The following is a 22456-nucleotide window of genomic DNA, read 5'->3' as shown; positions in this document are numbered from 1 at the left end:
AAGTAAAGGGAGAGAAAGAGATAGAAACATCATTGATGAGAGAGAATCATTGATCAGCTGCCGCCTGCACACCCCCTACTGGGGATTGAGCCCACAACCTGGGCATGTGTCCTGACCGGGAATTGAACTGTGATCTCCCGGTTCATAGGTCAACATTCAATCCCTGAGCCACATTGTTATGTTAGGCTGTTATGTCCTCCTTGCTCCTCCCTCTCAGTGCCTTCTGCAAGCAGGTTTGAGCACCTGCTATGCCAATCTCCCTGCTGGGTGCTGGGGCTGCAGAGATGGGTGTGTCCCAGTTCCTGCCTTGTGTGCTCTCCCGGGAAAGGAGGAGTTTCAGGGGTGGTATTGGAGCTGCCTGGGGGATGGGCATTAGGCCTGAGGAGGGAAGGGGCTTCCCTGGGGGTGGGCGCACAGAGTGTGGATAAACAACAAGCAGCATGCGTGTTTTGATGTGACTGAAGCATGGGGTGGGGGAGGGCTCATCCCAGGCAGTTGGCAAGGGCCAGGGAGCCCCTTTTGTACTGGGAAGCCCAGACGGTCACTATATGTGATGGTTAAAAGCCAGGACAGACCAGCCCGGGCTTGAATCCCACTCGACCACTTATCGGCGGTGTGGCCGTGAGCAAGTGTTTTTATAAAACTGGGGATAACGATATTTACTTCATAGGACTGGTGCAAACCAAATCGTTAATATTTAGAAAGTGCTTACAATACAGCTCACATAGAATTATATAAGTTTGTTAAATACGAATGTTCTAAACTGAGCAATTAGGACTTTACATCATACTCAGATTGTATTCTCTGACTAACAGTGTGTAATAGTCCCTTTACTACTCTACAATGAAATTCACGGTGTAACATTTCTACTCACATAACCTTTAAAAGTTGTTACAGTGCCCTGATTGTGGATAAAGGAGGGGTCTTTTAAAAAGCAGTTATTGTTAAAATAATGGCTTTAACCTGTCCTTGCTCAGGGCGGCCGCGTGAGGAGGCGCAGCACTCGGGGGGATAGGGGGGGTCAGGGGGCAGCAGCGGGGCAGAGGCGCTGCTAGTCTGTCCCCACGTCACGGACGGGGGTTCCGAAATCCTGCGCAGCTACAGTGCTGAACAGAGCAGAGAGGAACCTCCCTTCATCCACTGACAGACACTAAAACTACGCAAAACCAGGTGTGGATGGTAAGGTGAAAGCGGGTCCCAGGCTCAGAGACCGTTTCACCCACAGGAATGTCATTTGACAGTCACGCAGGACAGGAAGACGAGACAGGTGGCATGCGGTCATCCAGATACGGGTTTACATCTACGCCGGCTCCAGTCCATTGCATCCCTGCCGGCCAAAGGCGGCCCGCGGCTGTCCGTGATGACCCTGGCGGCGAGCGGCAGGCGGCTCAGCTGGAAGGGACAGGCCCCCGTTGGTGGTTGGCAGTTGGCGGTTGGCAGCTTCAGAAGCTCTCCCCTCGGAGGCTGGGCTGGAGGCAGGGACACGTATGCAGGGCAAGTGTAAGGTGTGAAAAAGAGGTGATTGGGGCCTTAAACAGGGCATGACCGCCAGGAGAAAGAAGAGAAGGGGCTGAGGGCAGCGTCAGGATGTGGACTCCAAGTGTGGGACCTGCTAGACTGGCAGGGGCCTTTGCCACCTCCTTCCCCGAGTGGGTGAGGCACACACACGCTCCCCCAGTAACTCTCCCTTCATTATCTCCCAGCGCTTGGTGGACTTGCTGTCCTCAATTGGAAACACCCCTGCTGTCCAGCCACCCACCGGTCCCCTCCATCCCTAACATCACTGCCGATGTTACAGACCTGTAACACAGAACATGTCTTCCTTCTCTCCCTCACTCCCTCACTGCCCACCTCCTCTCCCCCACTGCCTCCGGCTCCTGCTCCCACCGCTGTATGGACACTGCCGTGTCCAGAGTTCCTCTCGGCCACCTCACCATCACACCCTGGTTCTCAAACTTAGTGTGCGTCGGAACCACCCAGAGGTCTGGTGACAGCGCGGGTCCAAGGCCCTACCCGTGGCGTGGGTGATTCTGTGCTCGCAGCCAGTCCTCTGCACATGGCCACGTGCTGTGCCCTGACCACGGTGCACAGAGGTCTCACCTTGGCTCACCGTCCGCTCTCTCGGGGATGCCCTGGCACAATCCTCCTCCACCCGGGGACCTGCTCACTTGTTTTTCAGGGCCCAGCTCCGCCGTTACATACTTTTTGAAAAGGTCTCTCCCTCCTGTCACAGTCTCTCCCTCTTGTCCCTTTCCTTTACGTTCCCATACCTCCAAGAAAAGATTACCTACATATTTATTCAGTCATCCATTTATTAAATTGAGTAGCAGATGATTGGGTCATAGTCTTTGCCCTTCAGATGCTTATAATTTAGTAGGAACGAGAAGGCCTTCAGAAAATTAACTATGCCAACAAATAACAAGTGTTGGGGAGGCTGTGGAGAAAAGGGACCCCTCGCACACTGTCGGTGGGATTGTAAATTAGCGCAGCCACCATGGAAAGCTGTGGAGATTCCACAAAAGAAATTAAAAATAGAGCTTCCATTCTATCCAGCAATTTCATTTCTGGGTATGTAGCCAAAGAAAACAAAAATACTGATTTCTACCCCTATGTTCATTGCATCATTATTTACAACTAGTGGCCTGGTGCACGAAATTCATGCACATTAAAAGAGAATTAATTAGAGGAAATATTTTAATATTGCTATTTGCCCTTTCTCTATAATAGAAGTGTTGGAAATGAAAGAAAATTAGTAAAATGTATATGAAAATCTTCCTCCTGTCAGAGTCTGGGGCATGCCACGGGACCTAGAGTTAAATCCCCGCTCACCTGCACCTCGAAATCACACGAGACCCAGACCCGGCTGGCCCCACCCCCATTGGGCGAGATGCAGACCGTGCTGGCCCCACCCATGTCAAGCCCCGCCAGGCTGAGGGCATGGCCTGAGGTCCCCCAGCCCGGCGCTGGGGAGGGGGCGCAGCCTGAGGTCCCCCTTCAAGCCCCGCCGGGGCAGGGGGTGCGGCCTGAGGTCCCCGTCAAGCCCCGCTGGGCAGGGGGCATGGCCTGAGGTCCCCCGTCAAGCCCTGCCAGGTGCAGGGGCACAGCCTCAGGTCCTCCGCCCCAGCCCGATGCCACGCAGCCTCAGGTCACTGCTGATCACTCATTACAGCTCGTTATGGGAACCCTACCTCCACTGTGGGTGCAGCCATCTTGTGATGGCGTGATGGAGTGAGGGTCAATTTGCATATTACCTCTTTATATATAGCACAGCCAAGATATGAAAGCAGCCTAAGTGTCATTGATAGATGAATGCATGAGAGAGGATGTACCTGTACATAATGGAAGATGACTTAGCCATAAAAAAGAACGAGATCTTGCCATTGGCGACAGCATGGATGGACCTCGAGGGCATTCTGCTAAGTGATGAGCCGAGTGTGTGCCCGTAGGAGGGGCCTTGCTGTGCCTCTCTGGCCTCCCTCTACCTGTCCTGCTGGTTCACCGTGGGGCTAACCAAGCCTCAGTCCTCAGCCTCCTTGAGGCCACTCACTCACACTGCCATGTCCTCGGGTCCTCGGGTCCTCGGGCTTTAAAGTGTGAGCCACCTGGGGGTCTTGATTCGGGGGCCTGCCAGTCTGCATTTCTAGCCAGCTGCCCGGTGGCGCCGATGCTGCTGGTCCATGGGCAGCAGTTTTCGTAGGATGTGTGTCACTTACGATTGACAGTTCTCAATCGAATGCTGTGCTTTGACCATGGGACTGAGCCCAGCGACCAACAAGAAACGGGCATAGAGAAATGGATGGTGTGTGTTCCAGACCAGGCTCTGTGCTCATCTCTTTCTAGAAACCATTGCTGATTAATCTGCACACACTCCTAAGACATGAGATAGGTACTAGGCTGGTTCTGATGTTGCAGAAGAAATACCTGCAGACCTCGGGGGCTGGGCTCCCCTAACTCTGGAGGCAGGTGACACAGACCGGCCGCACAGGGCCAGAGCAGCGCCAGCAGGACACGCGAGAGCTGCCTCATTAGTCACGGAGGCTGCAGGCTCGTCTGCGCTTTTGGAGAGGTCCTTTCTGACCTTGGGGTGTGGGCGGAACTTCAGAGCCTGAAGGAGGAGCTGACGCCTTGCCCACCTGCCAGGCAGGCACCACATCTCCAAAACACCTCTCTTTCAAGCTTTTCGGCATGTCACAATATTTTTTTTATATAAATTTGTTTTTTTTTAATATATGTATCTTTATTGATTTCAGGGAGGAAGGGAGAGGGAGAGAGAGATAGAAACATCAATGATGAGAGAGAGTCATTGATTGGCTGCCTCCTGCATGCCCCCTAACGGGGATTAAGCCCGCAACCCAGGCACGTGCCCTTGACCAGAATCAAACCCGGGACCCTTCAGTCCGCAGGCTGACGCTCTACCCACTGAGCCAAACCAGTTAGGGCACTTCACAATATTTTGACACGAGAAGGAAAATAAAAATGGAAATGCTTTGAAACAGTTCCTGGGATTCTTGTCCTCAGGGACCATGTGACCGAATTGAAGTTTAGTCATAGGGTTCCGGTTTAACATATGCAGTTACTATAGCAATTGAGGTTTCCTTAGAAACTAACCGTTGCAAAAATAATCTGGCCCCAATTAATAATACATTTTAAAGCGCCTTCTGCCCTACACCGAGCAACCCAGTGTTTTTGGCCAAAGACCAGATGAGGCAGGGCGTGTCATGTGCACCGACATAGATACATTTGCATGCAATTGGGTGAGCTGGGTTGGAAAGCAATGGAAAGGGCTAGTTGTTTCAAGTATTGTAGGAACCCGACCTGGAAAGTCGACTGGCAAGCTAATGTGAATGAGTTTGCAGAGCGGGGAGCTTACTGGTAAGCCCCTCCCTAGGCCCAGTGTGCCCTGGAGGTGATTGTGTTTGAAGAAGGGATCAGGCAGGAGACGGGACTTGATCATCGAAAAGAGAAAGCGAAAGGGTGGGGCGTGGGATTTCTTTCGTGTCCCTGTGAGGGGTGCCCCTGATGGCTCCAGCAGGCCTGCAGGCGTGTGAGTTCAGCAGCCCTTTGTGCAGACTGTCGCCTGATTTACCAGGTGTGCCCTCCACTGAGATGTGCCCTTCGAGCTGCTCTTGTGGGCATGGCGCCGGGCACCTCAGCTTGCGGAATCCTCTCGGCCATTCAGAAGGGTTGTCGGTGTGTGGCCAGGCTGCCCAGTGACAGCCTGCAGCCTTCGAAGGTTGCAGGTGCCTTGGCACGTGGGACTCGGGCCTTGATGCTGCCTGTGCACTCCCAGCCTGTGCGGCCAGCACTGCCCAGGGAGGCCCGGGATGACCTGTGGGCGCAGGCCTTGGTCTGGAGCAAGACACTGACCGGCAGGGGTGCTGGGGACAGCCTAGGCAGACCTGGCCTGGCCTCCCCTCCCTGCTGGGGTCTATGCCTGGCCCTGGGTTTCTTTCTCAGCTGGTGAGTGGTTTGGTCCCGAAAGGCAAAGTGTGAAGAGGGGTGGAGGTGGGAGATGGCTCTACTATTCGCTTCCTGAGAGGAACTGGGAATTGTGTTTTTTCGTGGTGGGGGGATGGTGTAGAGGGGGGAGCAGAGCCAAGTGGAGTGGGTGGGATCTCGGACGCCCTTCCTGAGATATGTCTCATTAGATGGCGGCTTGTGAGCACCTTGGTTAGCGGGTGGATTCACTCCCGAGTCTGCCCTCCCTCCTGGATGTGGAGCGGGATAGCGAGGGCAGGGGAGGCTGCCAACGGCTCTGATCTGTCCCACTGCCTGTCGTTTTCTCCTCAGTCTTCCCTGCCACGTGCCCCTCCCCCCCCAGGGAAGATCACCCCAGTGTCCCTGGCCACCCGCTGACCGTGGGTCTCTGGTGTGCTTGCATCCCCCACCCACTCACTCACACCTCTCAGCGAACACTGACCGAGCACTTTCTGGAGCCCAGGCACTGTGCCCGGCTCGGCGGGTGTGGCAATGAGAGCGTCCTCTGGGTGGGCCTGTCTTATTCCTTCTTCTCCAGGGCGCCCCCAGCCCTTAGCATCACCAGGGGGCAGGGTGGGCACATGCTGGACATTTGCAGGAGGGCATGCGGGAGGGGGCTGCAGGCTGAGTGGAGAAGGGTCAGAGGAGCAGGCAGGGAGGTGGCAGCTGAGCAGAGCCCAGGGCTCAGGGGGAAGCTGCATGGGGTGTGGAGGCTCCAGGGCGAGTCCCCGGATATGAGTGAAGACACCTCCTGGAGGAACTTTGTACCGTGAAAAGGAACGTTTTTTCTCTGTCACCTAAAAGCAAGGGAACCATTAAACTTTTCAAGCAGGGAAAGGATGTGGGCAGATTTGTGTTTTAGCTGGATACCCCTGGAAGCCATGTGAGGCGGGGGAGCAGGCAGGAGACGGGGAGAGGTGGTGGGGACCTGAGTGGGGGCCCAGCAGGGAGGAGGCAGAGGGAGGGGTGTGGGGTGAAGTCAGCCCCTCTCGGGCCCCTCTCACGGAGCCGCGCTTTGGAGGAGGAGCCTGGGGGTGGGGCTTGGACCGCCGTGTCCAGGGGCGTGTGGCAGCTCTGCTGACCTCCCCGCTTTGCTCTGCAGTGACCAAGCTGCAGGTGAGCAAATCCAAGAGGACCCTGACGCTGGTGGAGAACAGGCCCATCCAGCTGAACTGCTCCGTCAAGTCCCAGACCAGCCAGAACTCCCACTTCGCGGTGCTCTGGTACGTCCACAAGCCCTCGGACGCCGACGGCAAGCTCATCCTCAAGACCACGCACACCTCCGCCTTCGAGTACGGCACCTACGCCGAGGAGGAGGGCCTGCGGCCCAGGCTGCAGTTCGAGAGGCACGCGTCCGGGGGCCTGTTCAGCCTCACCGTCCAGAGAGCCGAGGTCAGCGACAGCGGCAGCTACTACTGCCACGTGGAGGAGTGGCTGCTGAGCCCCAACTTCGCTTGGTACAAGCTGGCGGAGGAGGTTTCGGGGCGCACAGAGGTCACTGTGAAGCAGCCAGGTGAGCAGAGGGGGTGCAGCCACCCAGGCCCGTGGGTTTAGTGTGGAGAGGCCTGCACAGGGCCTTGGGCCCACACTGGCGGTGGGTGCAGGCACGCAGGCCATCGTCCTGGCGCACGGCGGGCCGCCCACTTTGCCTGCAAGGGGTCCCAGTGCCGATGGCAAACTCAGCATTCTTGACTGTGCTGTGTGGAGGCATCCTCACCAGGGAGAGGCCCGATGGGCGGCTGTGGTTGGCAGGAGGTGGCCAGGCAGGATTCTGGCAGCTCCCTGCTCTTTCGGGGTTTGCAGCTCGCACCCGGGATCGTGGGCTGGGCCAGCTCGCACCCCAGGGATCCTGCCTAGGAGGCATTTTCCTGGCTCGCCCACCTGCTGCTTTACCTCCTGTCCCAGCCCAGGGGGAGTGCTTCCTGTCTCCAAACCTGTGTGGCAGCCTGACCAGTGGCCTCTGACCTCTGCGAATGCCTCCAGGGAGGGAGCGCTCACCACCCGCCAGGCCTCAGCTCCACTTTAGGGCACCCTCATTGTTGAATGTCCCATCCCGACATCTGCCTCTCAGGTTTCAGATCTGCCCCTAGAGCAGGGGTGGGGAACATCAGCCCGGGCCATGGAAGACCCTCGAAATCATTGGGTCTGGCCCTGCCAAGGCATTAGGAGTGAGTTCATTAAATGTTTGGCCAAATACAGCAGGCTAGTTTTTAAGTTGATAATTGTGTATGGCACACGAATGATGTTATAAATACCCGAATGGCCCTTGGCAGAAATAAGGCTCCCCACCCCTGCTCTAGAACAACCCAGAGAGGTTTGGGTCATCCCTTTCCATTATAGTCATGCACCGCATAACGACATGTGAGCCAACAGTGGACCGCTCTTATGACGGTGGTCCCACAAGATTATAAGGGAGCTGAATTCCTATGAGAAGTGGAAGACTGTGTGGCTCTGGAGGATTTCTCTCTGACGGGAGCAGTAGGCAATAGATTCCCTCTCGCTCACAGCACCTCAATTCTGAGTGCACAGGTGACATCCCAGCCCGTCACCCACTCACCTGTTTCAGACAGAGGAGCCTGTCAGCTCAGTGCTTCCGATTTCTTATTCCCACTGGTGCTCACACCACCTGCACTACCTCCTGACAGTCTCTATTAGAGTGACCCACGCCTTACCCAGCCGGTTTCTCCCCGGTATTCCCAGCCTCTCCCACCCACATCCCACTCCGGGAGCAGCACTGAAGGCCGTGAGGTTCTCTTTCTGACCCTGTTGGAAGGAAGCAGGAGGAGGGCTCGTGGGACAGTGTGTACGTCTGCGGCCTTCACAATCCCTCCCCACTCCTCACTGACGCACCCAGAGCAGCTTCCGGTCCCGCAGGCTCCATTCATGGCACGCGCCCCATGCAGGGGCACCCTTGCTCGTCTTTTATTTTTACTGCACCTTTTCTATGTTTAAATGCACAAATACTTACCATTGCCTCACAGTTGCCTTCGGTATTGAGTACAGGAGCATGCTGTGCAGGCGTGGAGCCTGGGCTAGATCCTAGGCCAGTGATGGTGAACCTTTTGAGCTCGGCGTGCCAGCATTTTGAAAAACCCTAACTTAACTCTGGTGCCGTGTCACATATAGAAATTTTTTGATCTTTGCAACCATAGTAAAACAAAGACTTATATTTTTGGTATTTATTTTATATATTTAAATGCCATTTAACAAAGAAAAATCAACCAAAAATATGAGTTCGCGTGTCACCTGACACACGTGTCATAGGTTCGCCATGACTGCCTTAGAGCCTAGGTGTGTGGGAGGCTGTACTGTCTAGGTGTGTGTGAGCGCGCTGATGTTCGCACACTGACAAGATCACCTGAGGACACTTTCTCAGAGTGTATCCACGTCATTCAGTGGCTCATGACTGTGTGAGGAGGGAGCTAGTGTGCCCGTCAGTCTCCCCTTCTGGTTAAAGAAGCTCTAGAACAAGCATGTCAAACTCAAAGGCTAACACAGGCCAAATAAACAAGGTTTAAGTTTCTGTGGGCCACAAAAACACGAAAGCTTCAGTTTTCATAGAAACATAGGTTTATTTCGATAGAGACATGCTGAATACAAAGGGCTGAAATAAACGAGTCATCGTTAACATAAGATAATAGAACATTTTAATAAAAATTAATATTTTTTTTCTTGAACATTAACTTACCAGACACTGAATAACTGCACAAATTAATAAGCGTAGCACAAATTAATAAGCATAACACAAATAAACCTGTTTTTCTTGTTCTCTGAAAGCGAAATATTTCCTGTTGCGCACACCAAACAGGTCAGTCCAAGACTAATGACGTGGCAATCGGCTGCTAAAATATTCGCTGCTAGTATTAGTGGAGAGAAATGGTGTGCCTGCGTGTAAGGCGGGTAAGGGAAATGAATGCAACACGATCATAGTAATCAATCATTAGCAAATGTTGTAGTTCGTTATTAATAATTATGTATAACAGGATATTGTAAAAATTAAGTTACAAAATTTTTATTTAAACATTTCTTACATACCATTATATTGGCTGGGCCGCAAAAATATTCATTGTGGGCTGCATGTGGTCCGTGGGCCCTGAGTTTGGCATGCTTGCTCTAGAACTTCTCACATAAGGCGGCCCTGAGCTCCCTCTCCAACCCTCCTCCCTGCGTGCCCTACAATTGGTTGTCACTGTCCTTCTGGAAGGGCGGTGGGGTGCTGTGTGGGCAGCCGGAGTCCCATCTCCCTGCTTTTTCTTCTGCTGCCATCTCCCCTGGCATGCCCCTGTCCTGTTCTCCCCTGTCATCACCCCATTCCCAACATGTCACTCAGCACCACCTCCAGGAAGCCTTCCCTGATACCTCCCCCATCAGCAGGTGTTTCTTAACAAAACACGTAGCATAACATAGCATCAGTGTGTGCTGGCATTTCCCCCCCACTGTACGGTAAGCACTTTGAGGTCAGGGCTGTATCTTTGTGTCTTCGGTCACTGGCATGGCCCCTTAGTAACTATTGTTTGAACAGGAATGAATGGTCACTTTCCTTGAACCCCCGAGGTTGATTGTCCTCAGAGCCTGGAACACGTTGACCGTAGGCATCCATTTATCTCACTCTTCCTCAGAGAGGTTAGCTCTTTTTAACTGAAACAGCATTCTAGGCACCCTGTGTCCCTTTCCCATCCCTGTTCACTTACCTGTGTATAGACAGGTAGTGATGAGCACGTAAGCCTGTTCACACTTAGGGAAATTCATGGTTAGTCAGTTATTACGCGTCACATACTCGTTATTTACATACTCGTGTCTCCTCCTCTGGGCCGGACGCCCCCTGCGTGAGCACGGGTCCTTGGTTCTCTGCATCACTCTTCCCATGGCCTGTCTCCAGGCGGCTGAGGCTCGCGCCTGCTGTTCAGAAGACAAAGGGAGCCGGGTTCCCAGTCCAGACGTGGCTGGCCCTCCTGTTCCTCGGGCTGTTGTGTTTCTAGAACGGCCGTCCTCCTCCCAAGGGACATGCTATGCTAACCCTCCTGCTGCTGGCCTAGGAAGGAAGCTCTGGGCCAAGTGCCTCCGGCTGGTACTTCCCGTGACCTGTGTCCTGCCTCCCGGGCCAGTCCCAGGGGCTTTTGGAAACAGAAGTTGGAAGTGGTCCTTGGGCCCACAGAGGCTCTGGCAGGTTTCTGTTCTTCCTGTCTCTCTTCCTTTCTGACCCGGCTCCCTGCTGAGAGCACACAGCACACCCTGCAAGGGTTCTTAGTCACCATCCGCCCTTTCCCTTTTCTCTTTGTGCCGAAACCAAGACTTTCCCTGCAGATCCTAAATTTTTTTTAAAACACATTTTTATTGATTTCAGAAAGGAGGGAGAGGGAGAGAGAGATAGAAACATCAGTGATAAGAGAGAATCATTGATTGGCTGCCATCTGCAGGGATTAAGCCCTCAACCCAGGCATGTGCCCTTGACTGGAATCGAACCCGGGACCCTTCAGTCCGCAGGCCCACACTCCATCCACTGAGCCAAATCGGCCAGGGCCAGATCCTAAATTTATCCTGGGTTTTGACAAGAATCCGTAGAGCCCTTCGCACTGCCTCAGTTCGCCTGCTCTGAGTCTCGGCCTCAGGTGGGGAACTCCCAGACCCTAAATTTATCCAGGGAGTTCCCCACCTGAGGCCGAGACAGAGCAGGTGAACCGCGGCAGTGTGAATGCCTGTAAGGATTCTTGTCAAAACACAGTGAAATCGAGTGTACGGGGAATATTAACACTGTGAACAGAGAGCTCACAGGACGCTGATGAAGACAGCGCATGTCATTCCCCCTTTTCCGTTGAGATTTTTTTGGTTTGGATGTTTTTCTTTTTGTCTTTTTTTTTCTGCTTCTACCCCCCCCCCCTTTTTTTTAATTTTCTGTTGAGAAAGAATACACTGTAGAGCTTTTGGAAAATACAAAAGCTCAAAGAAGAAAACAATCTTTCAACCCAGAGACACCAGAGAGAGAGAGTGAGTGAGTGTTTGGGGGAGACTGCTTGTTTAAAATAATTTTTCTGTTTTTAATTTTTTGACCTTTTTTAAAAATATATATATTTTATTGATTTTTTACAGAGAGGAAGGGAGAGGGATAGAGAGTTAGAAACATCCGTGAGAGAGAAACTTCCATCAGCTGCCTCCTGCACACCCTACTGGGGAACGCAACCAAGGTACATGCCCTTGACCAGGATCGAACCTGGGACTCTTCGGTCCACAGGCCGATGCTCTAGCCACTGAGCCAAACTGGTCAGGGCTAATTTTTTGACCTGTTAATTACAAAAGTAACCGTGTGTGTTGTGAAGTATTCTGGTGGTTCTGAAGCGTAAAAAGCGACAGGTGGAGTCCCACGCCCTCTGTGTCCCTCGGGAGGAGACTCCCCCTGGGGCCTCGGTGCATGTGCAGCGTCACAGCTTTGTGATGCCTCCGATCCATGCGGGCTCCTGGGGGCCGTTAGGCTGTGCGCCTAGTGACCCTTCCGGTGGGCTGACTCTTCAAACCCCTGGTCCCTCGGTGTCAGTGTTTTTCTTTGCTGCTGTCAGATCAGCTGTGTTCCCACCTTGAGAGGAAACCGTGTGGGGTTTTTGAGTAAGAAGTGTGATGCTCAAGGCCGCCCCGAGACCCTATAAGCTGTGTTTCCTCTGCAGCTCTTTCGTGGTTCACAGCCCAGCCTGGTCCCTCCGTGGGGCCAGTTTTGAAAATCTCTTGCTTAGCCAGGCTGGTGTGGCTCAGTGGTTGAGCATCGACCTGTGAACCAGATGGTCGAAGTTTGATTCCCAGTCAGGGCACAGGCCCGGGTTGTGGGCTCAATCTCTACTGGAGGTGTGCAGGGGGCAGCCATGTTGATCTCTCTCCCTCTCGCTCCCTCTCCCTCCCTCCCTCCTTCTCCCTTTCTCTCTGAAATCAGTAAAAAAAAATATATTTTTTTAAGTAAAATAAAAGTCTCTTGCCTGGGGAGGGGTCTCACCATGCCCTTTCCTGTCCTTTCCCAGCCACCTGCCCTCAGCCGTGCGCCGCACGGTCCACTGTCACTGGGATGCGCAGTCATCTGCACGTGTCATCTCGGACAAGAGGATGTGCTTGTCCTCTGCTCAGCCTTGGAGCTGATGTGGGTTATAAATGGGGGACAGCTGTCACGGTCACATTGAACTCCGTGAAACTGGGACACTCGGGCACATGATCGAGAACTCAGACACGCGGGGGCCGTGCCTGAGACATGCTTCCTGGAGCTGAAGGTGCTGTCTTCTGTGTAGAAGGCGCCCATCACCGGTGCTTAGAGGGGGGTGTAGGCGGCTTGCTGCTTTCTGGTGCTGACCTCTCCCCCTCAACTTCGCAGACAGCCGCCTGAAGCTCAGCCAGGTGCAGGGGAACCTGTCCGTCCTGGAGACGCGGCAGGTGCAGCTGGAGTGCGTGGTCCTGAACCGCACCAGCCCGGCCTCCCAGCTCGTGGTGGAGTGGTTCGTGTGGAAGCCCAACCACCCGGAGCGGGAGGCCGTGGCCCGCCTGAGCCGCGAGGCCACCTTCCACTACGGGGAGCAGGCGGCCAAGAACAACCTGAAGGGGCGGCTGCACCTGGAGAGCCCTTCCCCTGGCGTGTTCCGGCTCTTCCTCCAGAATGCGGCGGTGCAGGACAGCGGCACCTACAGCTGCCACGTGGAGGAGTGGCTGCCCAGCCCCAGCGGCCTGTGGTACAAACGGGCAGAGGACACTGCCGGGCAGACCGCTGTCACAGTCACGCGACCAGGTGAGGGCTCCTGTCCCCGGGCCTCCACACCCGTTCCCACTCCCCCGTGCGTATGATATCGCATGCGCGGCCCAACATGAGTTCGTCAGTTCATCCGTTGTCTGCCGTCACATTTGTGCGCATTCACCATTTGCGTTCAGTATTGCCTCCATTTTTTCCCCTTCGTGAATGGCACCGTGCACATCTGGCTTCGGCCTCAGGGGATTCTGTTTGTTCACTAGACTATCATTCGATGATTAATGATTCCAGATCATGGAATGTCTTCCTTTTAAAGAATACATTCAGACTTGGACATGTGGTAGATGTGCAGGAATCTTGAAACAGGAGCCATGTGGTTCAGAGAGGAAGCTTACGGATTTTCAGTGGGAAGAAATTGATTCACGGGCTTCAAGTAGAAAAAGATGAAGTCCATCGGCCTGCGCTCTCGCTTCCGAGCAGCGTTATTGGTGTGACTGTCCAGTCCATGTGGCCTCGTGCTTCCCTTGTCTTTCTTTGTTTCTAACATACTAGGGCTAGTATGGTGACACGTTTAAACACGCAGTGAAAGGGACTTGAGCCAGATGAGTAGCCTGGACCCCCCAGCCCGCCTTCCTTCCTTCCCATCTGAGCACAGTCACGTGCCGCTTACCCACGGGGATCGTCCTGAGCAACGCGTCGCCAGGCGGTTCTGTTGTCGTGCGAACATCCCAGAGTGCACTTCACACACCTCATGGTGCAGCCTCCTGCACACCAGGCTGCATGGCCCAGCCTATCGCTGCAGGCTTCACGCCTGCATGGCGTGCTCTGTACAAAACCACAAGACTAAATCCAGCACAAGAGAAAGTGATGCAACCAGGAGACCCAGTAAACGAGACGTATGAGGTGTACAGGCCACACTGGTTTATAAGCAAACGTGTTTTATTGTAGTAGCGAGAGTCCACTTTAACATAACGATAAAACGTATCATGTAGCAAATACATAAACCAGTAACGGTCGTTGATTGTCATCGCACCACGTGCTGTACGTAGCTGTAAGCGCTGTGCTTTATACGGCTGCAGCATAACAGGTGTGTTCACACCAGTGTCACCACGAGCACGTGAGGAAGGCCGTGCAGTACAGCCTTCTGGTGGCAGCGATGTCCCTGGTGATGGGGATGTTTCAGCCTATGGGACCCCGTCCTGTATGTGGCCCAGCGTTGACCGAAGCTCGATGATGTGGCGCGTGACTGTATGTTAGTTGATCGTGCCAGTTATAGAATATTTGGAAAACAGAAAAGTATAGTTTTGAAAAAGAAAATTATCTATAATCTCACTAGCGTTTCATAGCCACCATTTTTACTGGTTGCATAACTTTAGTTGTAGGGCTGTTCTTCGAGGTGTTCTTACTGAGGCATAGGTTCCAGGGCACGCGGGCCACATGCAAATACAAATATTGTATTTGTTCCCGTTTTGTTTTTTTTACTTCAAAATAAGATATGTACAGTGTACATAGGAATTTGTTCATAGTTTTTTTTTTAAACTATAGTCCGGCCCTCCAACGGTCTGAGGGACAGTGAACTGGCCCCCTGTTTAAAAAGTTTGAGGACCCCTGGTAAACGGATAGAAGACTTGGAATAATGAAACTCCAGGAGTTCAGAGTCACCTAGCATTGCTTAAGGTCGACCGTAGTGGGAAATTCATGAGGGTAAGGGCTCCTGCCCTCAGTGAGGTGGTACTAGCCAAGCAGATTGGCAGTTGTGTTCGGCTCATACAGGTAAAGAAGAGAGAGCCACCTTCGTCAGACCACCCGGGAGTCGGGGGTCAAGGACCCTGCCTTGGAGCCGTCAGCACAACGTCGGGGAGGGCAGGGATGGACTTGCTCAGGGCTCCCACCTGGAGAAGTAAAGGAAGGAGTGGTAACCTCTGAAGGGGCATGTTGGTCTATTCTGGGAGTCAGACATGGGGAACCAAATTGGTAGAGGCGTGTTAAGGGGAGGTGGGGTTGAATGAGGGTGGAAATTAATTTTATTTGAAAACCTTGTATTGAGTCACTACTGCAGACAAGGCACTTAAAGGGACCCGAAGAAGGTCTGAGCAGTTAGACAAGAAGAGAGAAAGGGAGAGGGGATGGGGGCACTCTGGGGGCCTGACCTCCTGCTACGGCGGGCCCATGGCCACCTTCCCCGGGCCACTCCCCCGACACAGTGGCCCGTCGCTGAGGGTGTTAGGACTCAGTGTTAGACTCGGGGAAAAAGCACCCTAGACCGCCCTGCTCTGCAGCGATTCTCTCCATGGCTTTGGGGTCACGCGTTAGCCATGTTCTCTGGAGGAATCAGCCAGTGGCTGCATCAGCCTGTGGACGGATTTCATATTCCCCCGTTCTGCCGCTTTCTGTCCCCAGCACATCCCCCTGCCCCCCCTCACCCCCACCCCAGGAAGGGCTGGGATGGCACGCTGTGCCCTGTTGTGGTTCTGAAGACCCTGTGTGCCAGCCGTGCACACCGAGATTCCAGGTAGGCCGAGGGGGGTGCCCAGGGGCTTGGCGGAGCCCCACAAAAGCGGTGGGAACCCCAGCCTTGTGTTTGTCTGTGAGCGACATTAAGCCAATTCATTGAAAGCCCAGGACAGTCCTTGGGAAATGCTCCGATTTGGTCTTCATCCAAGGAGACTCCAACGTGGTCTCTCTGCTTTTGTTAATGCTGCGTTGGCATCTTTCACACGCGTTTCATAAACAGAGCCTTTTAGGAGCTGGGGAGAGAGTGGTTTGTATAGAACCTACCCACGTGAGCCGTTAAAACAGCCGCAAAATACAACAGATTCGGGCTGACAGTGTCTGTGAGCTGTGACTCACCTGGTGGGGCGCCTCCCGAGGCTGCGGTTTCTCTGTCGGGGAGACACTGCCTGTGTCATCCTCCGAGGGTGGGGGTCCCTGCTCAGTGAGAGTCCCCTTTCCGGTCTGGTGTCTGCTGTTTGGCTTCTGTCCTTGGAGAATGTTCACCTCCTGGGGTCACGGTAGCGTAGGCAGCAATCTACATGCACACAGTGCAGATGCAAAGGTTGCCGAGGGTGAATTCGTCTCCCAGGGCCGCCGGAACACAGGCGCCCGAACCTGATGGCTTAAAACACCGAAACGTATTCCCTCTCAGCTCTGGAGGCTGGAGGTCCGAGATCAGCGTGTCCTCAGGGCCGCGCTGCCCTCTCTCCCCAGCTCCTCGGGCCCCAGCTCCCTGGCCTGCAGCCGTGTCACGCCAGCCCCTGCCTCTGCCTCACCTGTCTTCTCTGTGTGTCCTCTCCGCTTCTTCTTTTCTTTTTAAATATGTTTTTATTGATTCTAAAGGGAGAGAGAGGGAAACATTGATGTGAGAAACATCGATGGACTGCCGCCTGCACGCCCCCTACTGGGGATTGAGCCCATAGCCTGGACGTGTGCCCTGTCTGGGAATTGAACCAGCGAACTTTTGTGTCACACTTGCCAGGACCTCTCCCCTTCTTATAAGGACACCAGTCGCTGGATTTAGGGCTCATCATAACTTAAGTACATCGGCACGGAACCTGTTTCCGATCGAGGCCCCATGCTGGGGTCCCAGGGGGACGTGAATTTGTGAGGGTGGGCGGAGGACACGCTGTTCAACCACTGCAAAGGTTTGCAGTGAAAATAACTGCCCCCCCCCCACCCGCCAGATTCCCATACGCAGCCACAGCACCAGGTCTGTGAGTTCTTCCACGGGCACCCCACGCACACATAGACATGCACGTTAGAGTAAGACGTGCTCTTCTGCTTACCGTGCCGCGGAGGGAACACAGCGTGCTGCTCTCTAGCGCTTTTCCTTGACTCTCCTTTCCCGTCTCTTCACATAGCGCCGCCTCATCCCTCCCAGCAGGTGCGCAGCATGCTGTTGTCTGATGTACTACAGTGCGTTTAGTGATGGACATTGAGGTTGTCTCGAGCAAAGAAATTAAAACAGGCTCTTCTCCCTCCTGTGTCCCCTGTCCCCCCAGAGGCCGCCCTGCAGGTGGACACGGTGGTCCCCAACGCCACGGTGACCGAGAAGGCAGCTTTCCAGCTGGACTGTAGCATCGTGTCGCGCTCCAGCCAGGACTCCCGCTTTGCGGTGGCCTGGTATTCCCTGAGAACTAAAGCCGGGGGGAACGCGGGCAGCCCTGTCCTGGAAGAACGGGAAGATGAGGACGAGGAGGAGGAGGAGGAGGAAGAGGAAGAGGACCCAACAGAGCGGATGGCCCTGCTGAGCGTGGGCCCCGATGCCGTGTTCGGCCCCGAGGGCGGCCCCTGGGAGGGCAGGCTTCGCTTCCAGAGGCTGTCCCCCCTGCTCTACAGGCTCACGGTGCTGCAGGCAAGCCCCCGAGACACAGGCAACTACTCCTGCCGCGTGGAGGAGTGGCTGCCCAGCCCTCAGAAGGAATGGTACCGGCTGACGGAGGAGGAGTCGGCCCCCATCAGCATCCGAGTGCTGGACACAAGTGAGTTTTCCCGATTCACAGGGGGAGGAGGTCCCAGTTGATTACAACTGCCTGGAAGATAAAGATCACAGGTGGATTATGGGTTTATGAGCTGCATTCTCGCCTGTCCTGAGCATTTAGGGTCTGCATACCAGTTCGTGGAATTGATCTGATTCCTTATGCCCAAAACAGGGATTGAGCCCTGGCTGGTGGGTTCAGTTGGTTGAGCGTCATCCCAGGCACTGAGCGGTCTCCAGTTCTATTCTCTGACAGGCTCAGTCTCCAGTAGGGGACATGCAGGAGGCAGCCCATCAATGATTCTCTCTCATCATTGATGTTTCTCTCTCCTTCTCCCTTCCTCTCTGAAATAATAAAAAAAATACATATTTTAAAAAGAATATAAAGGTTGTCTCCATTCTTAGTGGCGGCAGGGGAAGGACAAGTGGCTTCCATGGGGTCGGGGTCGGGCAGTCTCCAGCTGGCAGCTGAGCGGGTTTCCAGGAGCAAAAGCTGACAGCCCAGGTCCTCAGCCTCATTGTCTTGTCTCCTTCCCGGCCCTTTCAGGTTCCACCCTGCAGTCCGCCATCTGCTCCAATGATGCGCTCTTCTACTTCGTCTTCTTCTACCCGTTCCCCATCTTCGGCATCCTGATCATCTCCATCCTGCTGGTGCGCTTCAGGAGCCGGAGCTCCAGCAAGAACTCGGACGGGAAGAACGGGGTGCCCCTGCTGTGGATCAAGGAGCCGCACCTCAACTACTCCCCCACTTGCCTGGAGCCGCCCGTCCTCAGCATCCACCCAGGAGCCATAGACTGAGGGCCCCCCGGGGACGCCGGCCACCAGGGGCCGAGGGCCCCCACGCTGCCTCTCGCTCTGTGATGGGACAGCAGACAGCACCCAGACTCCGGACAGCCCTCCCAGAAAACTGTCCGACGTGAGATGTGTTCACAGTCCCCGGCCAGCCACATAGGCAGCCTGCTGCCTGTGGGTGGCGGCCCTGGTGGGTGAGCGATTTCCGGGCAGGTGTGGTCATCCCGCGGCATTAGGACTCTTGTTTTCGTTCTTGGTAATGTAGTGAGCGGCGCTGGTGCCACGCCTGCTCACAGGTAGTAATAGGTAGACGTCGCAGGGGTCTCACTCTTTCTATTGGACTCTTTAAAAACCCGTGGTTTATTCTTTTTGAATTTCGTAATGTTGTGGACGCATTTCTCTTACGTACAACGGATGAGAAAAGGAGAGACGGACTTTATAGTGTGAAGGAATCCCTTCCAAGACCTTTGGTTTTTGCACACTTGAAAATGCCACCACCGGTGGAACAAAAGACACCCGAACGTTTTTTACTTCCTTCCTGAGACTTGAAAACGATGGGAAGTGTGGGCCCAGTTTGTATCTTATCTTTTCCCTCAGCTGGAGTTTTTTTGTTTTGCTTCAAGAACTGTGTCTGTGCCAGAGAAATCCTGCATAAGCCCATTGGGAGAAAGGAGATGGTAGCCGGCCAGCCTATTCGTCAGGGAGGCAGAAATCGGCGTCCTCCCAGCCTTGCCAAAAAATCCGAAACCTTGGTTAGAGAACAAGTCAAAAGCCCCAGACAGCTCTCGCTTCGCAGCGTGGGCAGGGGGAGCTTTCAGCAGCGACTGACTTGCAGGTCGGTCAGAGCCCGTGGTTAGTGGAGGGAGGAAGAAGGGCTGGTTGTTGGCTTGATGCGGTCCCTGAGGGCAGTCTCCAGCTGGTAGCTGAGCCGGTGGGCTTCCGTGCTAAGGTGCTTTGCCAAACTTAAGAGAAAGTGGCCCGTGAGCCGGGGAAGGGGACAGCGCTGAGCTGAACACACAGCCCAAGCAGCCCCACTCCCCTGGCAGAGGGCACTGGGGCCTGCACAGCTCAGCCCCTTGCACAGGGGAGCAGCCCACGGTGGGAGCTGATTTCAGGGTGCAGGCAGGAATGACTGCCTCTCTGGAGGTGTGAAGGCTGCGTTTCTCCTTCCTTTCCATTAGGTTTTCCTCAAAGATACGGATGTCTTCCTTCCTCACCACTGATCCCTCCCTGCTTCTTGCTGCCGCGCCCAGGGAGGCCCCCTCGGTCCTTTGTAACCCTCTGCTGACGGTCCGGTCTCCCATCTCCACAGGAAGCCCCACATGCTTTTGTCCGCAGGGGTTTTACCTTCCCTTCCTCGGATCGTGTCTGCGGCTTAGATGATTTGGTGGTTCGTTTTGATGGCGGCATTTTATTTAAATGCCTTGAGAGTCCCAACAAAGGCCAGTGTCACCCTGCTGCTTTACAAGCCAGAAGCGTGGCCCCAAGGGAGCGGCAGCGGCTGCAGGTGCTCACCCCTCCACGAAGATGTTTCATGCCCCGACTTCCCATGTTTTGCGGGCCAGCGGTGCCATCACCCTTCCTCAGTGAGCACGCATCTCGGATCTCAAGGGAGTTCCCCGTTTGGAAAAGGCCAACACGGATTTGGGCGCAAGGTCGAACCAGAGAGCTCGCTGGGAAACCCTGTTCTGAGACTGAACAGCCTCCAGGGAGGCGGGGGGCTCCCCAGGCCATGTGGGTGCTGACCCTGCTCTGGGTCTGGGGTGCTCAGCAGGTGCTTTGCTGCATCACAGCTGAAGGGAAGCACTTCCTGACAGGCTCACACACACCTGCCTTCTACTCCTTGCAGGTGCACCGGTGCTCTCTCTCCTGTGAGAGCGCAGGCTCACATGCCGTTCCCACTTACTGTGCTGCACGAATGCTGTAGGGTGCATATTCGGCTCAGTGGTGAGGGAAGAAGGCAGTCTTTTGCCCCATTTCATCATTTCAGGGCTGTGGGCTTTCAGTGGGAAATTGCTGAGCTTTAACTTACAGACTGAGTCAGTGAGGGAAGAAGACTTACTGGTCCTCTGTCTGAATGGAAAGATGCCAGAGGGCTGTCTGGGGCCGGGATGTGCACCTGAGACTTGAGTTTGAATTGACAGCTGCAGAAAGGTAGCTGCTGCCACGTCATTACATAGGTGAAGTCGTCGCGGGAAATTTGAAAGAAAAGAAACCGAAGCCAGTATTTTAATAATTGTTTTTTTTTCCTGTGTCTTTTCTATGGGCTTGGGGATACCATCAAAGGGGGAGCTTTTCCAGCTTTCTATGAAAATCCCCAGGACCTTCCTTTTTTTGGCCATTTCTATGGAAATGTGGTGTCAGATGAATGGTAACGGTGCCCTCCAGTGGCTGGGAGACCTCATTGCACTGACGGGAGATTTGAGACCAGGAGAGACTGCCTCTTGACTTCTCTCCATCTCCAATGTTGCATTCATGAACCCTACACTGTGCTAGGCCCCTCCCAGGACATGGATATGACCACACCCTCTTTGACCAGGGTGTTTCTGTAGCAAGTTTTCATATTCTTTTCAAACAATGGTTTCTCTGCGGTAATAGTTGAAGAAGAAGAAAAAAAGAGGTGGGGTAAGAAAACTACCCATGCATGATGTAGAGAGCTGTTGATTTTGTTTTTTAAAAGGAAAACTATTTGTAAGATGTTGCACTAAAACGTTTTATATACACTTCAGACACCTGTAATAAATTATGTTGAAAATATGGCTGTTTACCTTTCCTGGAGTGCACTGTCCCATCTCCGCACTTAATCAGTCACCTCCTCCACGAACCTGCGGACCTGGGGGAACACAGCTCTGCCCCCACATGGGCCTGCTAGGCTCAAGGTTCATGAATCTCGGCCTTTATTATCTTGTACTGCCCCCATTGTAAGTGGTGCCCTTGTGCACACGATACCAAAAACACCTCTTTCTCAAAACGCTTGACTGCCACCAGGTGAAGATTTATCAGCATAAATATATAGCTCTGCGCTGACTGTCAGGGCTGTGCTGTGTAGCACACAACACACCTGGTGGCCCGCAAGGCAAGTTCAGAATATAGAGCTATGACCTCTAGCTTTCTTTTGAGGGGTGATGGGCAGGATGGGGTAAGAGGAGACGGATGGAGAAGAGCAGAAGCATGCGACAATCTCCTTGGCCATCGAGGGCCTCTGCAGCAAGACCACACCATCTTTCTCAAACTGTGGAGCGTTGCCCTGACGATGAGATACTCAGCAAGCATTTTCCCGGCTGGAGGAGCGGCAGGAGCTGTGCGTTCTGTTCGGTGAAAGCACGCAGCACAGCAGTCTCGGGTCCCCACACAACTTGAATGCTGGGGTGTTGTCCGCAAAGGGAGGAGAAGGGCAGAATGACAAGCCATAGCAGTGATGCGTGACTAGTCAGAACCCAGCTGTAACTGTTTAAAACCCACCCAGAAATATGCAAAAGGACCTAGATCAGTGGTTCTCAACCTTGGCTGCACATTAGAATTGCCTGGGAATCTTTTTTAAATCCTGATTTCTGGGCCTCATCCTCTGGAAATTCTGTTTCTTTGTTATGGGGTGGGGCCACAACATTAGTAACAAACAAAATTTCTGGAGGATGAGGCCCAGAAATCAGGATTTTAAAAAGATTCCTAGGTGATTCTAATGTGCAGCCAAGGTTGAGAACCACTGACCTAGATAGAGGGTAAGAAGCAGAGAGAGGTGTTTTTCCTTTTTCTTCCTTTTATAACCCAAGCCCTTCTAGGGGCTTTAACTGTGCTTTTCTCAGCTTCTTATCTACTTCCTGCAGCCGTGGGCTTGGCCAGCAGTTGAAATGTGACTTTATCCCTTGGGTATCCAGAATAGTTCTGTGTTAAGTCTTATTATTTTGCCTGATATTTTTTTCCCAAATGCTCTCCCCACCCCACCCCACCCCACTGCCTCGGTTTTTTAAATCATTATTTTTCAACTAGAGGCCCAATGCATG

The 22456-nt window shown here is 53.7% G+C and overlaps 1 protein-coding gene across 3 annotated transcripts in view; it reads left to right on the top strand.

The window, feature by feature from the left end:
* The window catches only part of IGSF3 (immunoglobulin superfamily member 3), a gene marked incomplete at its 5' end in the record, with an annotated part of 85839 nt that extends 64627 nt beyond the window's left edge, over positions 1-21212 (top strand). For all 3 annotated transcript variants that reach the window (XM_081113039.1, XM_081113038.1, XM_081113037.1), the window contains 4 exons: positions 6581-6991; positions 12824-13231; positions 17188-17667; positions 18211-21212. In XM_081113039.1, coding sequence (XP_080969165.1) covers positions 6581-6991; positions 12824-13231; positions 17188-17667; positions 18211-18461 — 1550 coding nt within the window. In that variant the 3' untranslated portion in view covers positions 18462-21212. The remainder of the gene's footprint in view (positions 1-6580; positions 6992-12823; positions 13232-17187; positions 17668-18210) is intronic.
* Positions 21213-22456: the final 1244 nt, after the last annotated feature.

Source organism: Myotis nattereri (assembly GCF_964212035.1).
Source record: "Myotis nattereri genome assembly, chromosome: 18".
NCBI classification, from domain to species: domain Eukaryota; kingdom Metazoa; phylum Chordata; class Mammalia; order Chiroptera; family Vespertilionidae; genus Myotis; species Myotis nattereri.
Note: the sequence above shows the minus strand (reverse complement) of the source record. Positions and strands in the feature narration are given on the sequence as shown.